The following is a 20,738-nucleotide window of genomic DNA, read 5'->3' as shown; positions in this document are numbered from 1 at the left end:
AATGGGTAGAACAAAAAGGGATCATTGCCCAATTTTACAGATAAACAAATGGAAGCTTAGAGATGCTAAACTGGACTAAATGGCAAAGACTAGATTTTTCCACATTCTTCTGACTTCATTCATTCTTTTACCATGTTCAGCTTTCCTTATTTAAGAAAATTTAGTATGCTGGGTTTTGCTAGACAGAAAGCAGAAAGAACAAAAAATAGCAGACTGCATGTAGCGGTGTTGCATGCAGGCAAATATTTAACAATGCCCTCTCCGGAAAACAAAAACAAAAACTGACTTATGGCATTTGCCAATTTCTATGATGTAAATACGCTCATCATCACCATTTTCAAGCAACCAAATATAAAGTCGTTGAACACAGAGTTGGGAAAGGATACACAGTTGCATATTAGAATATAGTACAATGAAAGCACAATAGAATACAGTCCACAGTCCACCTTTCAAATACAATGAAGGGAAATAACCTTAATAGCATAGATAATAGTAAAATGTAAAATAATTAGGAAGTGATAACTTTTGAGGTTTTTCTTTTCTTTTTTTTTTTTTTTTTTTGAGACAGAGTTTCACTCTTATTGCCCAAGCTGGAGTACAATGGCACAATCTCGGCTCACTACAACCTCCACCTTCTGGGTTCAAGGAATTCTGCTGCCTCAGTCTCCCAAGTAGCTGGGATTACAGGCATGCAGCACCACACCCGGCTATTTTTTTATATTTTTAGTAGAGACAGGGTTTCTCCATGTTGGTTAGGCTGGTCTTGAACCCCTGACCTCAGGCGATCCGCCCGCCTTGGTCTCCCAAAGTGCTGGGATTATAGGCGTGAGCCACTGCGCCTAGCCAGCCAACGTTTGAGTTTTTAATACTTTTGTTTTAATATAACTTATGTAATTAGAAGTTGAAATAATTTAATTTTTAATAATGGCCATGTTTAACAATTAGCTCACAAAATTTTCTGAAAATTTAACAATCAGCTCAGCTGGAAAGAGCTAAGTGCAGCAGATCACTTACTTCCAGATGTTTGAAAGGCTTAGAATGAGGGTAATGGCACTGTGTGTGGATGGAAAGAAAAGAACCTGTAGAACATTTAGTAAAAAGGAAAATGTGCTCCCACTATTAATAAATTCTGCATTTCCAATGTGTTTGAAATTATTAAAATATGACACTATATTTACAAATCAGCAGAATTTCACTGTCAATACCATACAAAAAAAGGCATTTTCAAGAAATTTAAAAATAAATCTCCTCAAGGTATTTTACAAAATGTAAATATAACTCTTTTGATCCATATCTACAACCCAGTGATCATTTCCATAAATAGCCAGTCCATTTCAAATAACACAATTTGTGAGTTGCTTTTATAAAAAGCTTCCTGTGTTATCTGTGCCCATTTTAATAAGTTATGTTACACCATGACACATAGTTTTGATTAGCAAGAATGCCATAGCCTAGCATGATCAAACCAAACAAATTCAGTAATATAAAGACTTAAGTTCACCATCCATAATTATTAGTATTATTTAGTAGTTCCTGGAAGATTCACTAGAATAAACTTCTACTTATATCCTGAAATAGAAATTGGGTTTAAGGTAAATTATGATAATTAAAATCCATTACGCTCACGCTGCCCAACAATGGCCACAGAGTCATCTTAAGGATATATTTTATTTTGTGACGTTAAATCAATAAAATTGAATGAAAATTATGTCCCATCAAGGAATTCTCCATGTCTACCTCAGGCCAGTCTTAGAAATACAAAAAAAAAAAAAAAAAAAAAAAAACCCAGACATATATACTTACACACTTTATGAAATATTAGTTAGTGCAAAACTCCAGCCACCCTTCCTTTTGAAAAACCCTGAGTATATTAAACCTAGAATTTTCAAATGCACAGTCAGGATTTTTACTTCAGCATTTCTTCCACTAGAAATCAATGATCATCCAGGTGTTGCATGAGACAAAGCAGACACACCTGGAATAACCAAACAGCAATAAACTTGGCTCTGCCTTTCACTTGCTCCTGCTGTCTTCTCCTCTCACCTCTAGTTCATCTTATCCTTCTCCTCCATTCATAACCAGCCACTACATATTGACAACGGACTTGTACATTAGTCTACTTAGAAATTTTGTTCAAAGCTCCGGCTACTTCTTTCTTTCTTATTGTCATTTGTTTGTTTGTTTGTTTTTGTAGAGATAGGATCTCATCAGCCTGCCCAAGCTGGTTGCAAATTCCTGGGCTTGAGAGATCCTCCTGCCTTGGTCTCCCAAAGTCCTGGAATTACAGGCATGAGCCACCACACCCAGCCTAGTCCTGGCTATTTCTAACAGAAATTAATTAATCATTCATTATGGGGTAGCAGACAGAGATTCCCTAAGGCATACAGATTTTACTATTTATAAGTTTTACATTAACTTTGAAAAAAAAGTCTAGCATCCTAGATACACTGTTCTGTTCACTTAACTATAAGAGATTTCAGATTTTATTCAAGAAAAGCCCTATCATTTGACTTTTTATACACATACAGAGAGAGAGAGAGAGAGATGAAACTATATTTAGTAAATTTCATTTCTTAGGACAAAACTTCTAATTTTTGTATACAGTGACTTGTAATTCCTTATAAAAAAAAAAAGAACTTGCCAGTTATAATCACTATTAAAGCTTTGATTTTCATAACATACCCTCCTAAAGTCATATAATTAAAGCTTATACTCATTTTTCAATTTGACATTTGCCTTTTATTAATCCAACAGAGGCATCTGACATTTTCATCTGCCAAAACTTCAGATGAAGGTCATGGATATCGGATCTTTTCAAGTTAAAATGATTTTTAGTGTAGAAAACAACCATGCTTCCATGTATTTAACATTACTTTTTATTTGACTAGGCAAATAAAATAAAACAGCAAATTCAAACCACTAGTTGCATGACACTTCTCCCAAATAGACATATTAATACACTTAAAGACTAATAGACTTTTTCCTTTTTGCATGAAATAATTAACACTTGAGGAACTAAATAGAGATTACTCTAAATTAATTTGTATAGACAAATTCAAATACGTTAGAAATTTTCTCATCATCCAATGTACTTGCCATGAGTTTGAAATAGGTCACACAATCTGGATAATCCTAACCCAAAAAAAAAAAAAAAAAAAACATTGAAGGCAGGCAGAGGAAAGAGGGGACTCATTGGAAAAGACACTTCATACTCAGTAGGATGGCTGTAATTTTTAAATGTAGATAATAGTAAGTGTTGCAAATATGTGGAGAAATTGAAACCCTCACACAATGATGGAAGGAATTTAAAATGATGCAGCCACTTTGGAAAACAGTTTGAAAAATCCTCAAAAGATTAAACATAAAGTTACTATATGGCCCACCAATTACACTCATAGGTATATGCCCAAAAGAAAGGAAAATGTATGTCTGCACAAAAACTTGTACACAAATGTTCATAGAGCATTATTTATAATAGACAAGAATTAGGAACACTCGAAATATCTATCAACTGGGGAAAGGATAAATAAAATACATATTCTTACAAATGGAATATTATTCACTAATAAAAAGAACGATGCAAGCCAGGTGCTGTGGCTTACACCTATAATCCCAGCACTTTAGGATGCTGTGGCAGGAGGACCACTTGAGCCCTGGAGTTTGAGACCAGCCTGGACAACATAGCAAGACCCTGTCTCTAGAAAAAATTATAAATTAGCCAGTCATGGTGGTGCATGCCTGTAGTCTCAGCTACTCGGGAGACTGAGGTGGGAGGATCGCTTTAGCCCATGACTTCAAGGCTACAGTGACCCATGATCATGCCACTGCACATTCCAACCTGGGCAACAGAGCAAAGCCCTGTCTCTAAAAAAAAAAAAAAAGAATGATGCACTGATACATGCTACAACAGGGATGAATCTTTAAAAAAAAATATGCTAAGTGGAACAAGCCAGTCACAAAAGAACACTTTGTTCTATTTACATAAAATTTCCAGAATAGGCAAATCTATAGAGATGGAAAGTACATTTGTAGTTGTCTAGGGCGAGTAGGGGGATTTGGAATAAGGAATGACTGCTAATAGGAATGGAGTTTCTTTCTGCAGTGATGAAAGTGTTCTAAAATTGATTATGGTGATGGACAACTCTTTGAATATACTAAAAAAAAAATCATTGAATTGTATGCTTTAAATGGGTAAGTTGTTTTGAATATGAATTATATCTCAATAAAGTTATTATTAAGAACAACAGCATACAGAAATCAACTGTCAGTGTTAATTTTAGAAAGTTTTACTAAACATTTGATTTTTCACTCCTAGAACGGGTGAAATCAAAATTTTCATTATAGTGGCTTTGATACACTAAGGTCTTTCAAATATGTTAATGGCTGGTGGCTACAGCAAGTGAGTTAAGATTTCATGCATAGCTCATGAGAAGATCTAAGGACTGGTGACATGCACCATGAGTTGTGTAAATTGTCTATTTTCTGTCCTCTAGAAGCACGGAACTTAACTTTTGGGACAACTATGAATTTATGACTTCAGATAAAAAGTTGTAAGAGCAATAGTATTGTAAAGAAACCAAGGAATGTGTACCATTGGTGTTGAAAGGCCACTTCCAACAGCTGTATCTAATTCACTCACATGACTTGGATTTCAAAGACTTAAGCACTTGAGAGGCAATAATAAGCAATGCTACAAAAAAAAAAAAAAAAATCCCACCCATCTTGAAAGATAACAGGAGAAACAAAGCATTGTGATTTATAGATGATGCCCATCTACTTTAGAGAAGCATCCTCAGAGTGCCTTTCCATGATTTTGGTTTGATTTTTATTCTATCTGGGAATGAAGCCACTAACAAGAGCCATAAAACTGTAGCTGGAACAACTGGCTAGAAAGAAGAATGATTAACTACCTATAAATTGCTGCATCCTGTATAAGTTCACATTTAGGAGCTCTTTATTCACAGGACAAGGGATACCATTGCTCTCTAATTTAGGATTTTTATTTCCATTGGCAATAAAAATATATTTGAAACCAAGAAAATAAGGAAGAGGGGAAATGAATTGGCCTTAAGATTTTATGGTAGAAATGCCACTGGGTTACTGGCTGACATTTTTAAAAGTTTAAAGAAAGAAACTTGTGCAACTGTTAAAACGTCATCACTGTTACTGTTAGACAATCACATTTTAGAGAACAGAAGCAGAGAAACAGTTTTAAGCATGTCCATCTGTAGCTGAGAGGGAAAAAGGAAAACAAGTTCCACCTCTCTTCTGCCTAATATAGAAACAAAATAGACATGACATGAGTGATATAAGGATATCTACCACATGATATATTGATTTAACTTTGCTGGTATTTGTTTTATAATTATTCCATTTATTTGGTATTTCCTCTCTTTTACTAGACCTCAAAATCCCTTATTGAGGCTCTTTGTTCACCTAGCTTGTTCAGATACCATCACTAGGACCCAAAGTAAACACTCTCTACTAGGTTTCTCTGCCCTTTGACAGAGAAATACCCATATTTTTCCAAGCCATGGTTGTCATTCTGGAATTAACTCAAGATTTGGAATTAAAGTACTTGATTTTTCTCGGCTAAAGTGTTTATTGAAAGGTGGAGGTGACATTTCTCTCTGGGGACATAAATCCTCTGATAAGCTCTGGGCTGTAGAGTCAGGAATCTGCTTGGCATGAACCACTACAGGCAAAGCGCATGCTAGACTTCCTTATGACTTTCAACAACCAAATGATTTAATGACCTCTCACTATGTGTACAGAAAAATTACTATTTATTAAATCCTTTCTAATGCTTGCAAGTTACTGCCTTGAATCAACTTTTCCCAAAATAATAATTAAAAAAAATACTGTGTAATTCCACCCGATAGAGTTTGGGGACTTTTATTTGTTTCTTCATTGGTGAAAGAGAGACCAGAAGTGACCTCAAAAATGTTCTAAGATGAAGATGATTAAGAATTAATGCTCCAAGGATAATACTGAAACTGATGCTGCATCACAATGGCAAAGCTGATGATTTTTAAAATTCAATTGTGATAAAGCTGGTCTCCAGGATTCCGCCTGAAATCATCTAAACAGACAAAAATGATCAGTCAATTCTGGAATTTTTCTCATCTGTCTTAATCTTTCCTTCACCTTCATTTGTTTATATTCTCTGCTCTGTTATATAGTTATGTTATGGCTATGCATGATTATTCCTCAGAAGGATTCAAAGACCATCATGGCATTGGATTCAGACTTCCCAGTGGTAGCTGATTTCCCACTTTCAAACTAAACATGGAATTGGGTTCTTGGTGCCATTTTAACCCTTTTTTTCTTCCACTGTTATTACTTAACCCTCAAGAAAACAAACTGCTGAGTACCACAAATTAAAGTTAGCATCTTCTTTACTTCTCCTTTTGGGGAGCAAGGGAATGTATCTAGACACAATTGTATGACTCAAAATTTAAGTTTCATCCTGTTCTTGAGTTTGAGGACCAATACTAACGCCACTTTCATTTTCTTGAAGCTTTATCATCACTGGGAGGGAGATCAATAGCAAAACTTGAGAGAGGCAGGATTGGACAGCACCCCTGGATTAACAATCCCCCATTCCCACAGTGAATTACAGAAGCAAGGAGCAAGACACAGGCAGAGAACGTAGACAATTGGTTCAAAGTTTACCAAGGAATTAATAAGATTCTACTGCAAAAACCTTGCTTTAAATCCCTTTTACTTAATATTTACGTCTTTTTTTTTTTTTCATAAAAGCAACATATACCTAAGTAAAGGTCTGCAAAACACTTAAGTTGATATTTTTTTCCAATAGCAAAACATACAGTAAAAGAATAGATTCATTAACCAATCCTAATAAGCAATTTAATAATTCAAAATGTTCATCTTTGCAATCAGGTCATTAAAAGCACAAATCATGATAATTTGGAGATAATAATTTTTATAGGCATTTCAGAATTTTTTTTGATCTCAAAATGTTATAATCTCTTGCTTCCATTCACACTCTAGGAAAATGAACTTTAAAGGAAACGTTGCGCCAGATTCTGTTCTTTTTAAGTCTGCAGGAGCTCCCACTGAATGGAACTATTGATTTATTAGGTGGCTCTTAATTTTTAAAAAGATTCTCCTATTACCATCACTGGACATGGCATCTTTGGCCCAGCCACATCACACTAAAAAAAAAAAAAAATGATAACTTCCTTAAAATAAAAGCTAACCTCTATTTCCAAGAAACCTCAAATGCATTGAAATAGTCACACATAAATTATGTATGTGTGAGCCTCTCTGAAGTCTAGATTAATTCCCTGTGGTGTGCTCTATTCTATCCTGTACTTCTTCCACCTGAGCCTTTACCACAAAATGTATATTTACTTGTCTGCCAATCCCCCATACTTCCAAACACCCTAGACTGTAAGGTCCACAAGAAGAAACACCTTATAGATCTTGTGTTTTTTTAAAACTATTGTATCCTCTGTGCCCAGCATGGAACATGGCACATAATTGACATTACAGTTTGTTTGCTAATATCTTTCCCTCAGAAGACTAACTTCTTGAGGACAATGTAAGTGTAATATTTATCTTTTATCTCCATCATGTTGTTCAGTGCCTGGGACAGAGCAGAAATTGAACAAATTAATGTCAATTAATTAATTACACAAACATGATATGTTTAGAGCCCACACGAGGACACTCATTGCAAATAGGTGTTGCTTAGCCTTTACTCCTAGTCAAATATATTAAAAGCCAAAAAAGAAGGTCAGAACATTTTTCAATTCTATAGTAAATGCAATGCAAATGTGAGGGTGTCTATACTTGTTCAGGGACCATTCTTTAATAATGTTTCTTCTCTTTTTCTGAGTCCTAAAGATGATCATCCTAAAACTTCCAGGCAACATTATTTAATTCTCCTCAATAAAATGTTTTTATATGCAACCTTCTCCATTATCAAAATATTCTTCCTAACATTTGGCCTTCATCCTATTTTTAGTGGACATGTACCAAAATTTCATAAATGGAAAGTCATTCTTCAGTCCTCTCAAGAGCAAAAGGTCCTTTTTCTTATGACCCTCTTGGATTGTTCCTGTATCATATCCCTTAACATCCTCTGCAATGTCTCCATGCTATTTATGGACCACTATACATGAGGTACATATGGCTTTCAAAAGGTTTCATAGATTAACTCCCTACATGTATATATTTTATGGTTTCAAATTACTTCCATATCTCATTCTGCTCCTAAAGACTGTTATTGATTGTTACAGGTTGAACTGTGTTTCCCCAAAAAAAGGTATGTTTGAGTCCTAACCCCCAGTACCTAAGGATGTAACCTTATTTAGAGATAGAATCTTTACAGAGGTAATAACATTCCAATGAGGTCACTAGAGTGGACCCTAATCCAATATGACTGGTGTCCTTATATTAATAGTAAAGAAGTCTGGACTCAGAGACAGGCACACAGGGAGAACGCCATGTGAAGATAAAAACAGAGATCAGGGTGATGCCTCTGCAAGTCAAAGAATGCCAAGGATTTCTAGCAAACCACCAGAAGGTAGGGGAAAGACATGGGATACGCTCTTCCTCATGGCCCTTAGAAGAAATCAAACCTGCCAACACCTTGATCTTGTACTTCTAGTCTCCAAAACTGTAAGATAATAAATTCTTGTTATTTAAGCCACCAAATTTGTGGTATTTTTTTATGGTAGCCCTAGCAAACTAATATGTGGCCCTAAGCAACAGAGAAATTCCACATTAGGACGATGCAGACAAGGGGACAAATGAACAAAGGTGATACTTTGAGTATATAAGGTACAGTCATGCACTGCATGACATTTCAGTCTACAACAGACTGCATATACAACAGTGGTCCCACGAGATCATTACATAGTATTTTTAGTGCATCTTTTTTGTGTTTAGACATGTTCAGATATGCAAATACCACTGTGTTACAACTGCCTGCAGTATTCAGTACAGTAACAAGCTGTACAGGTTTGTAGCCTAGGAGCAAAAGGCTCTGTCATATTGCCTAGGTGTGTAGTAGGCTATACGACATCTAGGTTTGTGTAGGTATACTCTATAGTATTCTCACAATGATAAAAATGCCTAAGGACATATTACCCAGAATGCATTCCCATTGTTAACTGACATATGCCTGTAAATTTAAAAGCTAGGGATAAAAGTCAATAGCAAAGAAAGCCAACAGATGTGGAATTGGGAAGGGGCATTTGTAGGAGGGTGACCTCCATAATTCAGAGAAAGCACTGGGTCTAATTCATAGGAGAGGAGAGATAAATTTAGAGAAGAGAGGTACTTTCTCAGAGCCCAGACAGAAAGATGAAAAGGTGCTAATTATAATAATCCTGTTGTTGCTGATAACAGTGCTTACCATTTATTAAAGACACCCTATGTCTGGCATTATTTGCTATCACTTAATGCATAGAAAGTGCTTACAAAGAGTGATGGTTAATTTTATGTGTCAACTGGGAGGGTGTTTTTGGATGAGATTAACATTGAAATCAGTAAACTTTGGGTAAAACAGACTGTCCTCCCTAATAAAGGTGAACTTCATCCAATCAGTTGAAGGTCTGTATAGAACAAAAAGACTGGCCTCCCAGAAAAATACTGAATTCCCCAACCGACTGCCTTTGGACTCAAACTGGAACATTGACTCTCCTGGGTTTCCTGCCAGCTGAACCATACTGCAGATTTTGGACTTGTTAGCCATCATAATTATGAAAGTCGATTCCTTATAATAAAGTGTGTGTGCGTGTGTGTGCATGCGTGCGTGCGTGTGTGCCATTGGTTCTACTTCTCTGGAAAACCTTGACTAATATGCAGAGTAAATACTCAATGAATATTTGATATCATAATAATACTGTGTCATGTTAAGATAAGGATAACTCATTGTAGTGATGTGAATAGCTGAGGTTCAGAGAGATTAAGTAAATTGCCTAAGATCACGTTGTTAATAAGTGACAGAGTTAGGATTCCAGCTAGGTCTGTCTGATTCCAAAGTACATGCTTCTTCCATCATATATTGCTACCCGAGAGTTGACAGTGAAGATATAAAGATGAAGTAGAATATGAGATCATTTTCTAAGGATACAAATGGGTGAAACGAGGGACACAAGAGAAGATCAGATGCAACAACCAAGATGGGGCAAGAATTAAGTCAGTGGTTTTCATACTGTGAACCCCAATACTGAGTGTTCTCTAGAGATATTTCAGAGAATTCACCAACTTCTGATTTGAAATGTATATATTTTAAAATATTATTTTATAGATAGGAACAAAAAAAATCACACATTCTCAAATGTAGGACTATATGTTAATTTGAGCACACTAGATTCATCCAAATATGATCCTGGGCTGTCAGGCTTACTTGTTTAATATCCACTATATAGGAAAGCTTCTGCTGACATCTCTTTGCACATATTTAAACCTGTTATGATCTGTTATTGGTTATCTCTGCACTGCAATAGTGAGCATGTCACTACACCATATGTGGTTCAAGCTCAGTTAACAGCCCATCATATCTTTGACATACCTGTTTGCATGCGGTCTCATCACAGCATAACAGAGTTGTACAACACTCAGATAACAATAATAAGCCACATATGATATTATCATGGTTTTATAATACTTTACCATGCTTACTTGCTTTAAGGTGATATTGGTTATAGAATTTACCGTCAATTTAACAACAGCCTTTCCAAAAAGAAACACTACATTAACTACACACAGTTTTCAGAAATTAACAATATTATGTACTTATTCATGCAATCACCTACCACTTTCTTCTTCAGTATCATAATTAAAGTTTTAGTCTAAGCGTTCTTCATATTCAGAGCAAAAATATTCTTCTGAGTCACTCTCAGCCTTTCAGAACTATGAATAGGGTTACAGTGACAAGCTGCATTCATAACACCTTCACCTGTAGGATAGGCAGTATAATTTCAAGGCATAATAAAGTGCTGAGCTTAGGCAACTTCTACTTTAATTACACTGCTTAGTATGTCAGACAAACTTCAGACTAAATATTACCTGTTTTTTTCAAAACTTGATCACAAAGTAATATATCCCAAGACATTTCAAGCAACAAACTAAATATAGGAGTCAACCTTGTGGGATGCAACCAATGCAAATAATTCAGCTGAGGTCACAGGAGTATATACCTTTATGTATTGCTAAGTTCCCATATTATGACATTTTTCTGGGTCTGGTGGCTGACAAGTTTCTTTTGACATCAATTATGAAAGGTATCTCAATTTCAGAAACATAACACTGAAAAACACAAGCATGTAGGATCAAGAAAACTGCATATAAATGTTACACAAAATCACTGTAGCCTTTACTTTAGAGCACTAGGTTAACTGTTTCTTTGTATTTATGGGAGAGTTACTATTTTTTATTGTCACTGCTATTTGTATATACTGTGGTCCCACGGAACATTTTCTTTGAAAATTGATTACAGTATAGTTTTTTTTAAAAAATGTGAAAAACATTGCCCTGGGAAAATGCAAGACACAAGATAGATAAGATAGAGCCTTTGCCTTGAAGGACACATTAAAAGATGCATATTCCAAAAAAAGAGGCAATGAAATGATCAACAGAGGCTTATTAAGTCAAAAATTATTCTGGACAATAATCTAATAACTATTAGGCTACCATTTTCTTCTCCTGAAAAGTCCATTTTACATGTCTAAATATTTCATTGACTTTTAAAATTATTCAGTTACTGAAAAAAAAGTTTAAAAAGCCTTAAAATTTTTTCTAGATTTTAAGCTAAGAAAGACTAAAAACTGTATCATTGGCCAGGTGCAGTGGCGCACGCCTGTAATCCCAGCACTTTGGGAGGCCGAGGCGGGTAGATCACAAGGTCAGGAGATAGAGACCATCCTGGCTAACACGGTGAAACCCCGTCTTTACTAAAAATACAAAAAATTAGCCGGGCGTGGCGGCGGGCGCCTGTAGCCCCAGCTACTCGGAAGGCTGAGGCAGGCAAAAGGCGTGAACCTGGGAGGCGGAGCTTGCAGTGAGCGGAGATCGCACCATTGCACTCCAGCCTAGGCAACGAGCGAGACTCTGTCTCAAAAAAAAAAAAAAAAACTGTATCATTCTAAAGCATATTGCAATAGAATTTAAATAAAGAACATTTTGCAACATGTAAAAGTTATATGAAATTCAAATGTTAATAATAATAAAGTTTAATTGAAACACAGCCATGCCCATTTGTTTGCATATTGTCTATGGCAGAGACTTAGGTGGCCCACAAAGTTGAAAATATTTACTGTCTAGCACTTTACACAAAAAAGTATGCAATGGACTTTGGTTGAAAAAGTGATGCTTTTGCGTTGGTATTGTTGTTTTAATTTCTAGAGTTGATAGAGATGTTTAAAATAAATAAAATGTACAAAGGGAGCCCCCTATATAGTTTCTCCACCTTGCTTCCTCTAGAACTGTGGTTGCTAATCCCAGCCAACATAGGCTTCATTTTCTTGTCATACGCATAACCAATGCTGGAATCTAAGGTCTGGCCCTTGAATCACCTCTAAACACAGCTGTCAGTACCCATGGGATTCTGCCTATTATGTTTAATTTTCACATATTTGTCTGACTGGTACCACATGAAATTCTAGAGTCCCTTTTTGAAATTCTTAGGCCTTCACTAGGCATTTGGGAGTAGATGTGAAGTCAGGTAGGAGGTAGCTGCACCTCTGTAGGCCACGCTAAGAAAGAGAACTCTGTGTATTTAACAAAGCTCAAAGTTTTAACATAAAACAAAGATACATAACCTTTTCAAAAGTAATGAAAACCTTCTTTTAACACACATAAAAACCTCATAATAGTAGGTGAGCTCCTATTTTTATTCAATCACTGGAGACAATATCTGAAGTCCCAAGCAGATTTTCATACCTCATTGAATTTCTATGATCTCTCATATGTTGTGTCCCATGATCTGAAAAGCACTCCCTAAAGGAGTGAAGTTATCAGGAGGTTCAGACATCAGTTAGCAGGTTATATAGGAGAGAGTTCTAAGTATAATTTCTAAGTAGAATTTAACCAATACTGTCCCTAGAACTCAGCTGCTTCTTCCTAACACTCTCAGGTCACACCTATGCCACAATGAGGCCAAACAAGTGGGCACTGTACATGTTTATAAAACTGTCACCTCAGACATCTTATATCTCTTACCTAAGACTAAGCTCTAAATCACTTTAATACATTTTCAAATAACCATATTACCTGACCCTGAGCCATACACATCATTTCCTTTTCTGGTTTTGAGAGAAGCAGAGCCACATATGTCTGCACTCCTACTCCATGCCTTCTCTGATTAAATTTTCTCATTCAGTAAGCAGCACCACTATCCCCTCTATTATCCAAATCAACAAATACAGATGTTATCCTTAACTCTTCTCTTTCCTTCACCTTCCACTGCTAATTAATTACCAAACCAGTTGATTTTACCTCCTAAATGTCTTTCAAATCTCTCTCTCTCTCTTCACCCCACCCCCGCCCCCACCACGGCCACTCTTTCAGCTCATCTTTTCTTTTACAAAACTGCAACAGTATGTGAACTGATTATGTCCCTCTCCTGTTTAAAACACATGGCTCTTCACTTCCAGTATGATAAAGCCCAAGCAAAGCCTACAAAGCCCTTTACGATCTGGCCCCTGCTAGAATTTTCAGACCTATCTCCCACAAATCTCTGTCACACATTTTATGTTCCAGTCATAGGGAACTTCTCAGGATACTTTGAAGGTGCCATGCTTACTAGCCTGTCAGTCCTCCACACTATCTGTTTAAATTTTTCCTAGCCCATCCCTACTCTCTTTGGATAATTCTAATTGAATAACCTCCTTTAGGTATGAATGCAAAAGACACTTCCCCCAGCAAGCCTTCCTTAACCAGCCTTAGACTCGGGTTAAGTGCCCCAGTTGAGTGCTTCTATGAAGCCCTTGAGAAACCTGGGTTTCAGATAATTTGTTCCATAAAGGCAGCAACAATTCCCTTCTTGTCCACCTCTACCTTCTTAATGTCTCACATAGAATACAGAATACGAATGAGGTCATCTTTCAAGTTACCCAGAATCATGACCTAAAAAGGAAATACTGCTTTATCTCAGCTCCTTGGAGCAAGCTATGGGAGAATTTTCTGGCTATATCCAGGCATAGCTTCAGGCCTGAGAGTCCTAATAATCCTACAGACCTAGCAAAAATCTTCATTTCCTTACCCCATGAGCAAGAAATTAGCAAGCACGCTATCCCACAAAGGCTAAGGCAGAAGGGACACAAGAAAACTTTAATGGAATAATTGTTCTAAGTACTAAAAATCTGCCCACAGTCCCACTTGCTTTGACCCCTTTTTATCAAAATGATGCCAGCACTGCAGGACTGTTGAATATCATTGATCTACAGTATACATAGGTCTCTAGGGTTGATCACCATGAACTCATAACCATCACAAAAAGATCTTTATTAAATCATTCCGTGGAAAAGTCCTGAAATGGTCTGAATATTATACTAAACAAATTAGAAAAGGCCCTGACATCCAGAGCTTTACAATTTGAAATCATAATTTATGTCAAAAGATAGTAATAAGTTCATAGAGCTGCACAGAAAATAGCAAACTTGACAAGCCTTGCAACTTGAATACAGCTGTGAAAAACTCTGAAAAAAGATTTTTCAGAGCTCCGTAGGAATGTAATTCTCTACATCAAGCAATCTAATAGTAAATTAAATTCTTACAAGCTTCTTGCTAAAAGAAGCCTAAGCTCTTTGCTGACACAAAGCCCTAAAATAAAGCCACTTTGTAATGCTAATTCCACACTGAAACAACTATGTGGTAAATCGATTCTAGAGGTCTAAAGAGAACCAATAGAAATAGCAATGTTTTCCTCCATGATCATGCACTTGACATATTTGTAAATTAATCCTTCTGCCAAGATCTCCAAACAACCAGACTTTTATCACAGTCTGTTTTCCCCTCTTGACCTCATTGCATCTCAGAAGTTTTTCGCCAGGAAGATGCCCTACGCAGATGCATCAGGATAAAAATTGCCAAAACTGCTGCTGAGTCAGAGATGTTCTTAAAGTTTGACAACCAACACATAACTGCAAGCTAAATAGTTAACACCCTTCCTGATGGTTTTGCAATACTATACTTACATTGTAGCTCTATCACACTGAAATTATAGGCTCTTGTGAAATGACACTAGCAACAATAATGCACTTTATAGCGGTATTCACTCAAGGACCTTCAGACAAGTGTTAACATTTATGTATTGAATATTATTACAATAAGTTCCACTCCCTCCTGTAAAACATAAATGGAAAACTGGAAAACCATGATTTCCCTAGTGTAACAGTTAGCTGTGAGAGATATTTTGACTGTCACATCAAACATAAAATATTGATGAAGCAGCTAAGAAAAATGGATTCCACTTCTCTCTTTAGCAAGGAATTAAATATTAAAACTACAGTATTCCTTATAAGTATATAAGAATGTTCCTTGAATCAAGTGATTAATAATTAAACTAGCATATAAAAAACTATAGGAATAAACTTCAAAACAAAGGAGAACTTTTTAAAACTTGCAAAATTAACTAAAAGAAACTTAATCATATAATCATATATACACAGATATTTTATATATAAACATGTGATTAAAATTTTAGTCATATATCATGTATAGGAGGTACTTTTAGAACTCTGAGAGTTAAGCTAATCAAAATTAATACAAAATTAACACATATTCCCAGTTAAAAAAATCTCACCAGTGTAATAACGAAACATGGTCAGCAAAAGGAAGATAAATAGAAAAGACTATTGAGGGACTGGTGTAGAAAGTCAACATTTGTTAGTGTGCAGGCAACATTGTTCAAGAGAGAAGGGCTCCTATCCCAGAAGTAGAGCCCTCCAATTCCTACAGGATACAAAGCCAAGAGAGAATATGGAAACCCTGGGTTGTCCTCATTGATGACATTTGCTCATGGACTGACTAAATGGACTCATGGTAATCAGGAACCCTTGGCAGTTGTATATCACAATATAATTGTTCAACACATATTGGCCTTTGTTTTATGCATCTATTTTATTTTGATTTGGATAGCCTAAGATTCGTCTGATAGACAAACCTAAGATAATGCATATGTATTGATCAGACCTAGACTAAACCCTTGTTTGAGTAGTCAACTGGTCTTCCTTGGCAATATTTTTACAAACACCCTTGACAAACTACAAAAGTATTTATGGCTCAGCCATAATTTTAGCTTTCCTCACAAATTGCCAACATGTAAATAAAATATAAATATAAAATAATCATGATGAATGTTTAACAGTGTATCATAATATATGTAACCAAATTAAGTGTGGTCCCATTCAAAATGGCCATTTTTAAATCTTTCATTATATAATTTTAATTATACTTCCATTGCTCAAAGCACTTATATTTCTCTTCATTAAGCATTGTCTTTAGGCTGAAAGGGTGAGATGGCTTATGCCTGTAATCCCAGCACTTTGGGAGACCGAGGTGGGAGGATAACTTGAGACCAGGAGCTCCAAGAGCAGCCTGGGCAACATAGTGAGATACTGTCTCTATAAAACTTAAAAAAAAAAAAATAGCCAGGCATGGTGTTACACACCTGTACACCTGAAGACCCAGCTACTCGTGAGGCGAGATGGAAGGCTCACTTAAGCCCGGGAGGTGGAGGTTGCAGTGAGTTATGCTTGTGTCACTGCACTCCAGCCTGGGCAACAGAGTGAGACACTGTCTTTTAAAAACAAACGAAGAATTTTCTTTAAAGTTTGCAATGTATATTTTTTTAAATGAAAACACCTAAAATTAGGTAGAATTTGGCTGTTAACAAAGGAAATTACGATGAAAAATCTTTATATTTTCAGAGTGAATTTGATTTTGTGGTACAGTCAAAAGTCACTTGGAAGCAAGTCCAAGAGACCAGTCTGGGTAATATAATTTTTAATCTAAAGCAAGCTATGAATATAAAATAATAACTATAAAATAATGAGGCTAATATATACTTATGAGAAGAAATTTATGTATTATTTAGAAAGGCAATTTCATAATAAGAGACCCAAAATTATTTTGATCAAAGGCAAAATGTTTAGAATACGAGTGTGGTTTTTATTAGGTAGCTACTTTGAACCACCATACCTATTCTAATATATAAATTCAGGTGTACTGGTTTGTTTAAAAATCTCTCATTACTTTGTGTTTAATAATTACAAAAGTATTTCAAATTATCTTACTGTTAACTTGAGACTTAGACTATGTGATTCTTTGCTGAATTTCCACCTTAGATCCTAACAATATTTTACTCTTTGGTCTCACTTGAGACTTAATCTGTAGAGTTTATAAGAGACCCCACATCCCTTGTAAGAAATCAATGGCACTGTATACTTGGATTCTGTGGGGTTCCCACAATTCCTCATTATAGACCTAGACTTACAGCACAGACATCATGACTAAAATTCAAGTTATGTCATCTGACACATGGTTTAATATACACTCTTACAAGTAAGCGAAATATGAAAAATTCAGGGCATGAGAGAAGAGACAGAGAGGAACAAACTAAATAACTACCTTAAAAGTTGTGAGAAAATGTAAATTTTAAAAATTTTCCCAAATTAAATAGCACAATCTCCATTGGTGACCATTTATAAATCAATCCCACTTGTATATTAATTATAAATTTTATACTAATATATCACTTCTAGTTTAAAAATGGCTTCCTATTTCATAAATGTCATTTTCATAAAAGTTTCTATTTAATTTACTTGTTTGCCATGATAGTCATGAACTACCTGAATTTTTCATGGTGAAATTCTCTCTTAGATTATGTTTATTTTATATATATATATAATATATATATATGGATTATGATAGTTCAGATGTTCTTCAAATTTTATACTTGATGTGAAATCCACGCAAAATTAAGAAAGTAAGAAATAACTTAGATTTTTTTCCAAACTTTTTTGGTTTTCCAATGACAAAACCTAGACCTATAAGGAGATATTCAGTACAATCTATAACCCATACCATAACAATTTTACTGTTTTATGACTCTCAAACTGAAGGGCTCCTATTCAGAAAGTTAAATTCTAAGGTATTTAACAACCTATGATAGAAACATATGACATGTTTCCTGTATATCTGGTAAGGCCATGTGAAACACAATTTTTCATAAATTAAATTCTCATCCAGACCCACTCACTGCATATCCAGATTAAGAGTCACAAAATTATACTCAAAGATGAATTGAGCATCTTATATTAACAAGGTACATGTACTGTAATGAATGTAAAAATATGGTAATCCATAATAATAGCAGTTAACATTGGGCTAACTCTTCACATTCATTTTCTCAAGGGATTAACCCCTATGACAGTCTCCAAATTTTAAAGGTCAAGTCACACACAGAGATGTTAAGGGACCTGCCTCAGGCAACACAGGTACTAAACAGTAGATGTAGGATCTGAATCGAAATAATCTGACTCCAAAATCTACCACTTTTGAAAACTAAGCAATACTGCCTAACTTAATGCAAAAAATACGTTTTTTACACTTTCAGAATTGCAGTCTAGAAGGCCAGAAGGAAGTTTGTAATCATTGGTATTTTAGGTGATTGTCAGTTCCTATAAATAGTAGGAACTTAACTTTTAAAAACATACCTATTCTTAGAGCAACTTATGAAGTATTTTGGAGAACAGAAATGAGTATGCTCTTAACACATTTAGCAGCCTTTGTAATACATTTTCTTTGCAAACCAGCCTGATAGCATTTTTTAACCTATATTAAATGTGTCAGGTGATTTGTAAAAAGAAAATTATATAAAAACCCACTTTGACAGATCAATAGTAAGCTATTTTAAAGTTCATTAGTATTTAGAACTATCCATGGAATATTAATTCTTCTGAAAATTGCATTTTTAGACTGATTGGCATTTAGCTTCCTCAAAGTTCTCTGCTAAAAAAAGTCTATAATTTATGCCAATTAACATTCTGATTTTATAAGGAGTAGGAAAACAGATCAATAGATAAGCCGATTTTATAGATGGAGTAACAAAAGGTGTTATAACATCAACACAAAAAGGTAATTCCAAAGAGTAAAGTCCTTCTCTCTTATCCACCGGGAGGAGCTCTCCTTCAAGAGCCACAGTCTCTGCTTAGCACTGGAGTTCCAGGATTAGCTGCACATGCAGAGAACTAAACATAACAGAAATGTGAAAGCTAAATCTCTTCCCCCCTACACACATATATGAGCTATTTATAACATATTTGACTTTTTTGATACCTCAGTATGCTTATTCATTGGGTAATTATGAGTCAAGTAATGTCCCATGAGAGAGAAGTACCTACTCATTCATTCACACAGGTATAACAGGAACAAAGTAGATGCAATATCCAAAGAACACTTCAAATATGAAGTGCTACATCTAATAACACTTTGCCTAAGATTCCGAACTTAGAAGCTGTTTTTAAAAATCTCATTAGATAAAGTTTGCAAGCTTCTATGGCTCAAAGTTTGCAAGCTTCTATGGCTCATCACATTAGGCTAGGAATACAATTTATTAAATGTCAGTTGGATATAACTACAGTATCTATTCCTATGGCTTTTAAAATTTATATCTTGTAAAGCTAACTTTTTTCAAAATAAATATTTCAATACATTTGCTTTCAATTTTTAAAGAACAATGTACTTGTGACAAATACTAGATTTATCCAGTCTCATAACAATAAATATTTTAAGCACATATTTTCTACCTACCCCAAAAATTTTTTTGGCAGAATTCAGTCAAGAAATGTTTTCTGAGCGCCTACTATATGCAAGCATGGCACCTGTATGTGCCAAGAAGATAATCAAGTGTCCAAGGCATGAAGGGGGAAAACCAATAAACCACACTCAAGTATTTATTATTAACAAGTTTTTTTAGTTTCTTAGAAAAATCAAATAAAATAACTGCATAGTAGCATACTTGGGTCTTGAGATTCTAACTTTTCGGTTGCAAGTAGATGTGGCTGTCTATTCAATCAGCTTCAGTTCATTCTTCCACCTCTTCTTAATGCTTTCTGTTTTATTCCACAATACCCACATTTTCTTTCAAAACAATGAATGATAGCGCATCTTTTTAAAAGCTGCTCATTCCTTTTCCCCAAATCCAGCCCATACACGCCCTAATCTTTCGTTGGCACGTGTCTTTCCAAAGCTCGGTTGGCCACCCTCTCACCTGAAAAAAAGTTTGGAGACAACGCTGGCCTTTTCCAGAGGCGACCTCTGCATGGTCTCTCGGGCGCTGGGGTCCCTGCTAGGGCCGACTGGGCTCAAGCTCCTAATGCCAAAGGACCTATTACTCTGGGTGCCTGTCGCTCAGCCCTTTTTCTCTGACCTGCTGTGATGTCATTTGCTTCCAACTCCCCCTACCCACCCCTACTCCACACACCACCCCCTCCTTTTGCTCCTTCCCCCGCCTTCACTGCCCAGGTTAAAAGCAGAGTGCTGCCTGGTCCGGCCCCAAATTTGCTCTAGCTGCTTTCTCCACCCACTACGCACCCCCGCCAGCACCCCGCCCGCTCCTTCCTCCTCTCCTCCTTCGCTCTCTCGCCGCCCCGCACCTCCCTTTCCCGATTCTGACTCCCAGCCTCCCTCCCTCGCGCGCGCTCCTTCCAGGTCCGTGTCCTTACCGCCCAGCACCAAGCCCATCCCGCAGGTGGGCG

General features: G+C 36.0%; 1 protein-coding gene across 1 annotated transcript in view; it reads right to left on the bottom strand.

Moving 5' to 3' along the window:
• The window catches only part of CFTR (CF transmembrane conductance regulator), a 177,245-nt gene extending 156,810 nt beyond the window's left edge, over positions 1 to 20,435 (bottom strand). Inside the window, exon 1 of the mRNA XM_023228189.2 lies at positions 20,252 to 20,435. Within this exon, the coding sequence (XP_023083957.1) occupies positions 20,252 to 20,304 (53 nt within the window). The 5' untranslated portion in view covers positions 20,305 to 20,435. The remainder of the gene's footprint in view (positions 1 to 20,251) is intronic.
• Positions 20,436 to 20,738: the final 303 nt, after the last annotated feature.

Source organism: Piliocolobus tephrosceles, chromosome 8 (assembly GCF_002776525.5).
Source record: "Piliocolobus tephrosceles isolate RC106 chromosome 8, ASM277652v3, whole genome shotgun sequence".
Lineage (NCBI taxonomy): Eukaryota > Metazoa > Chordata > Mammalia > Primates > Cercopithecidae > Piliocolobus > Piliocolobus tephrosceles.
Note: the sequence above shows the minus strand (reverse complement) of the source record. Positions and strands in the feature narration are given on the sequence as shown.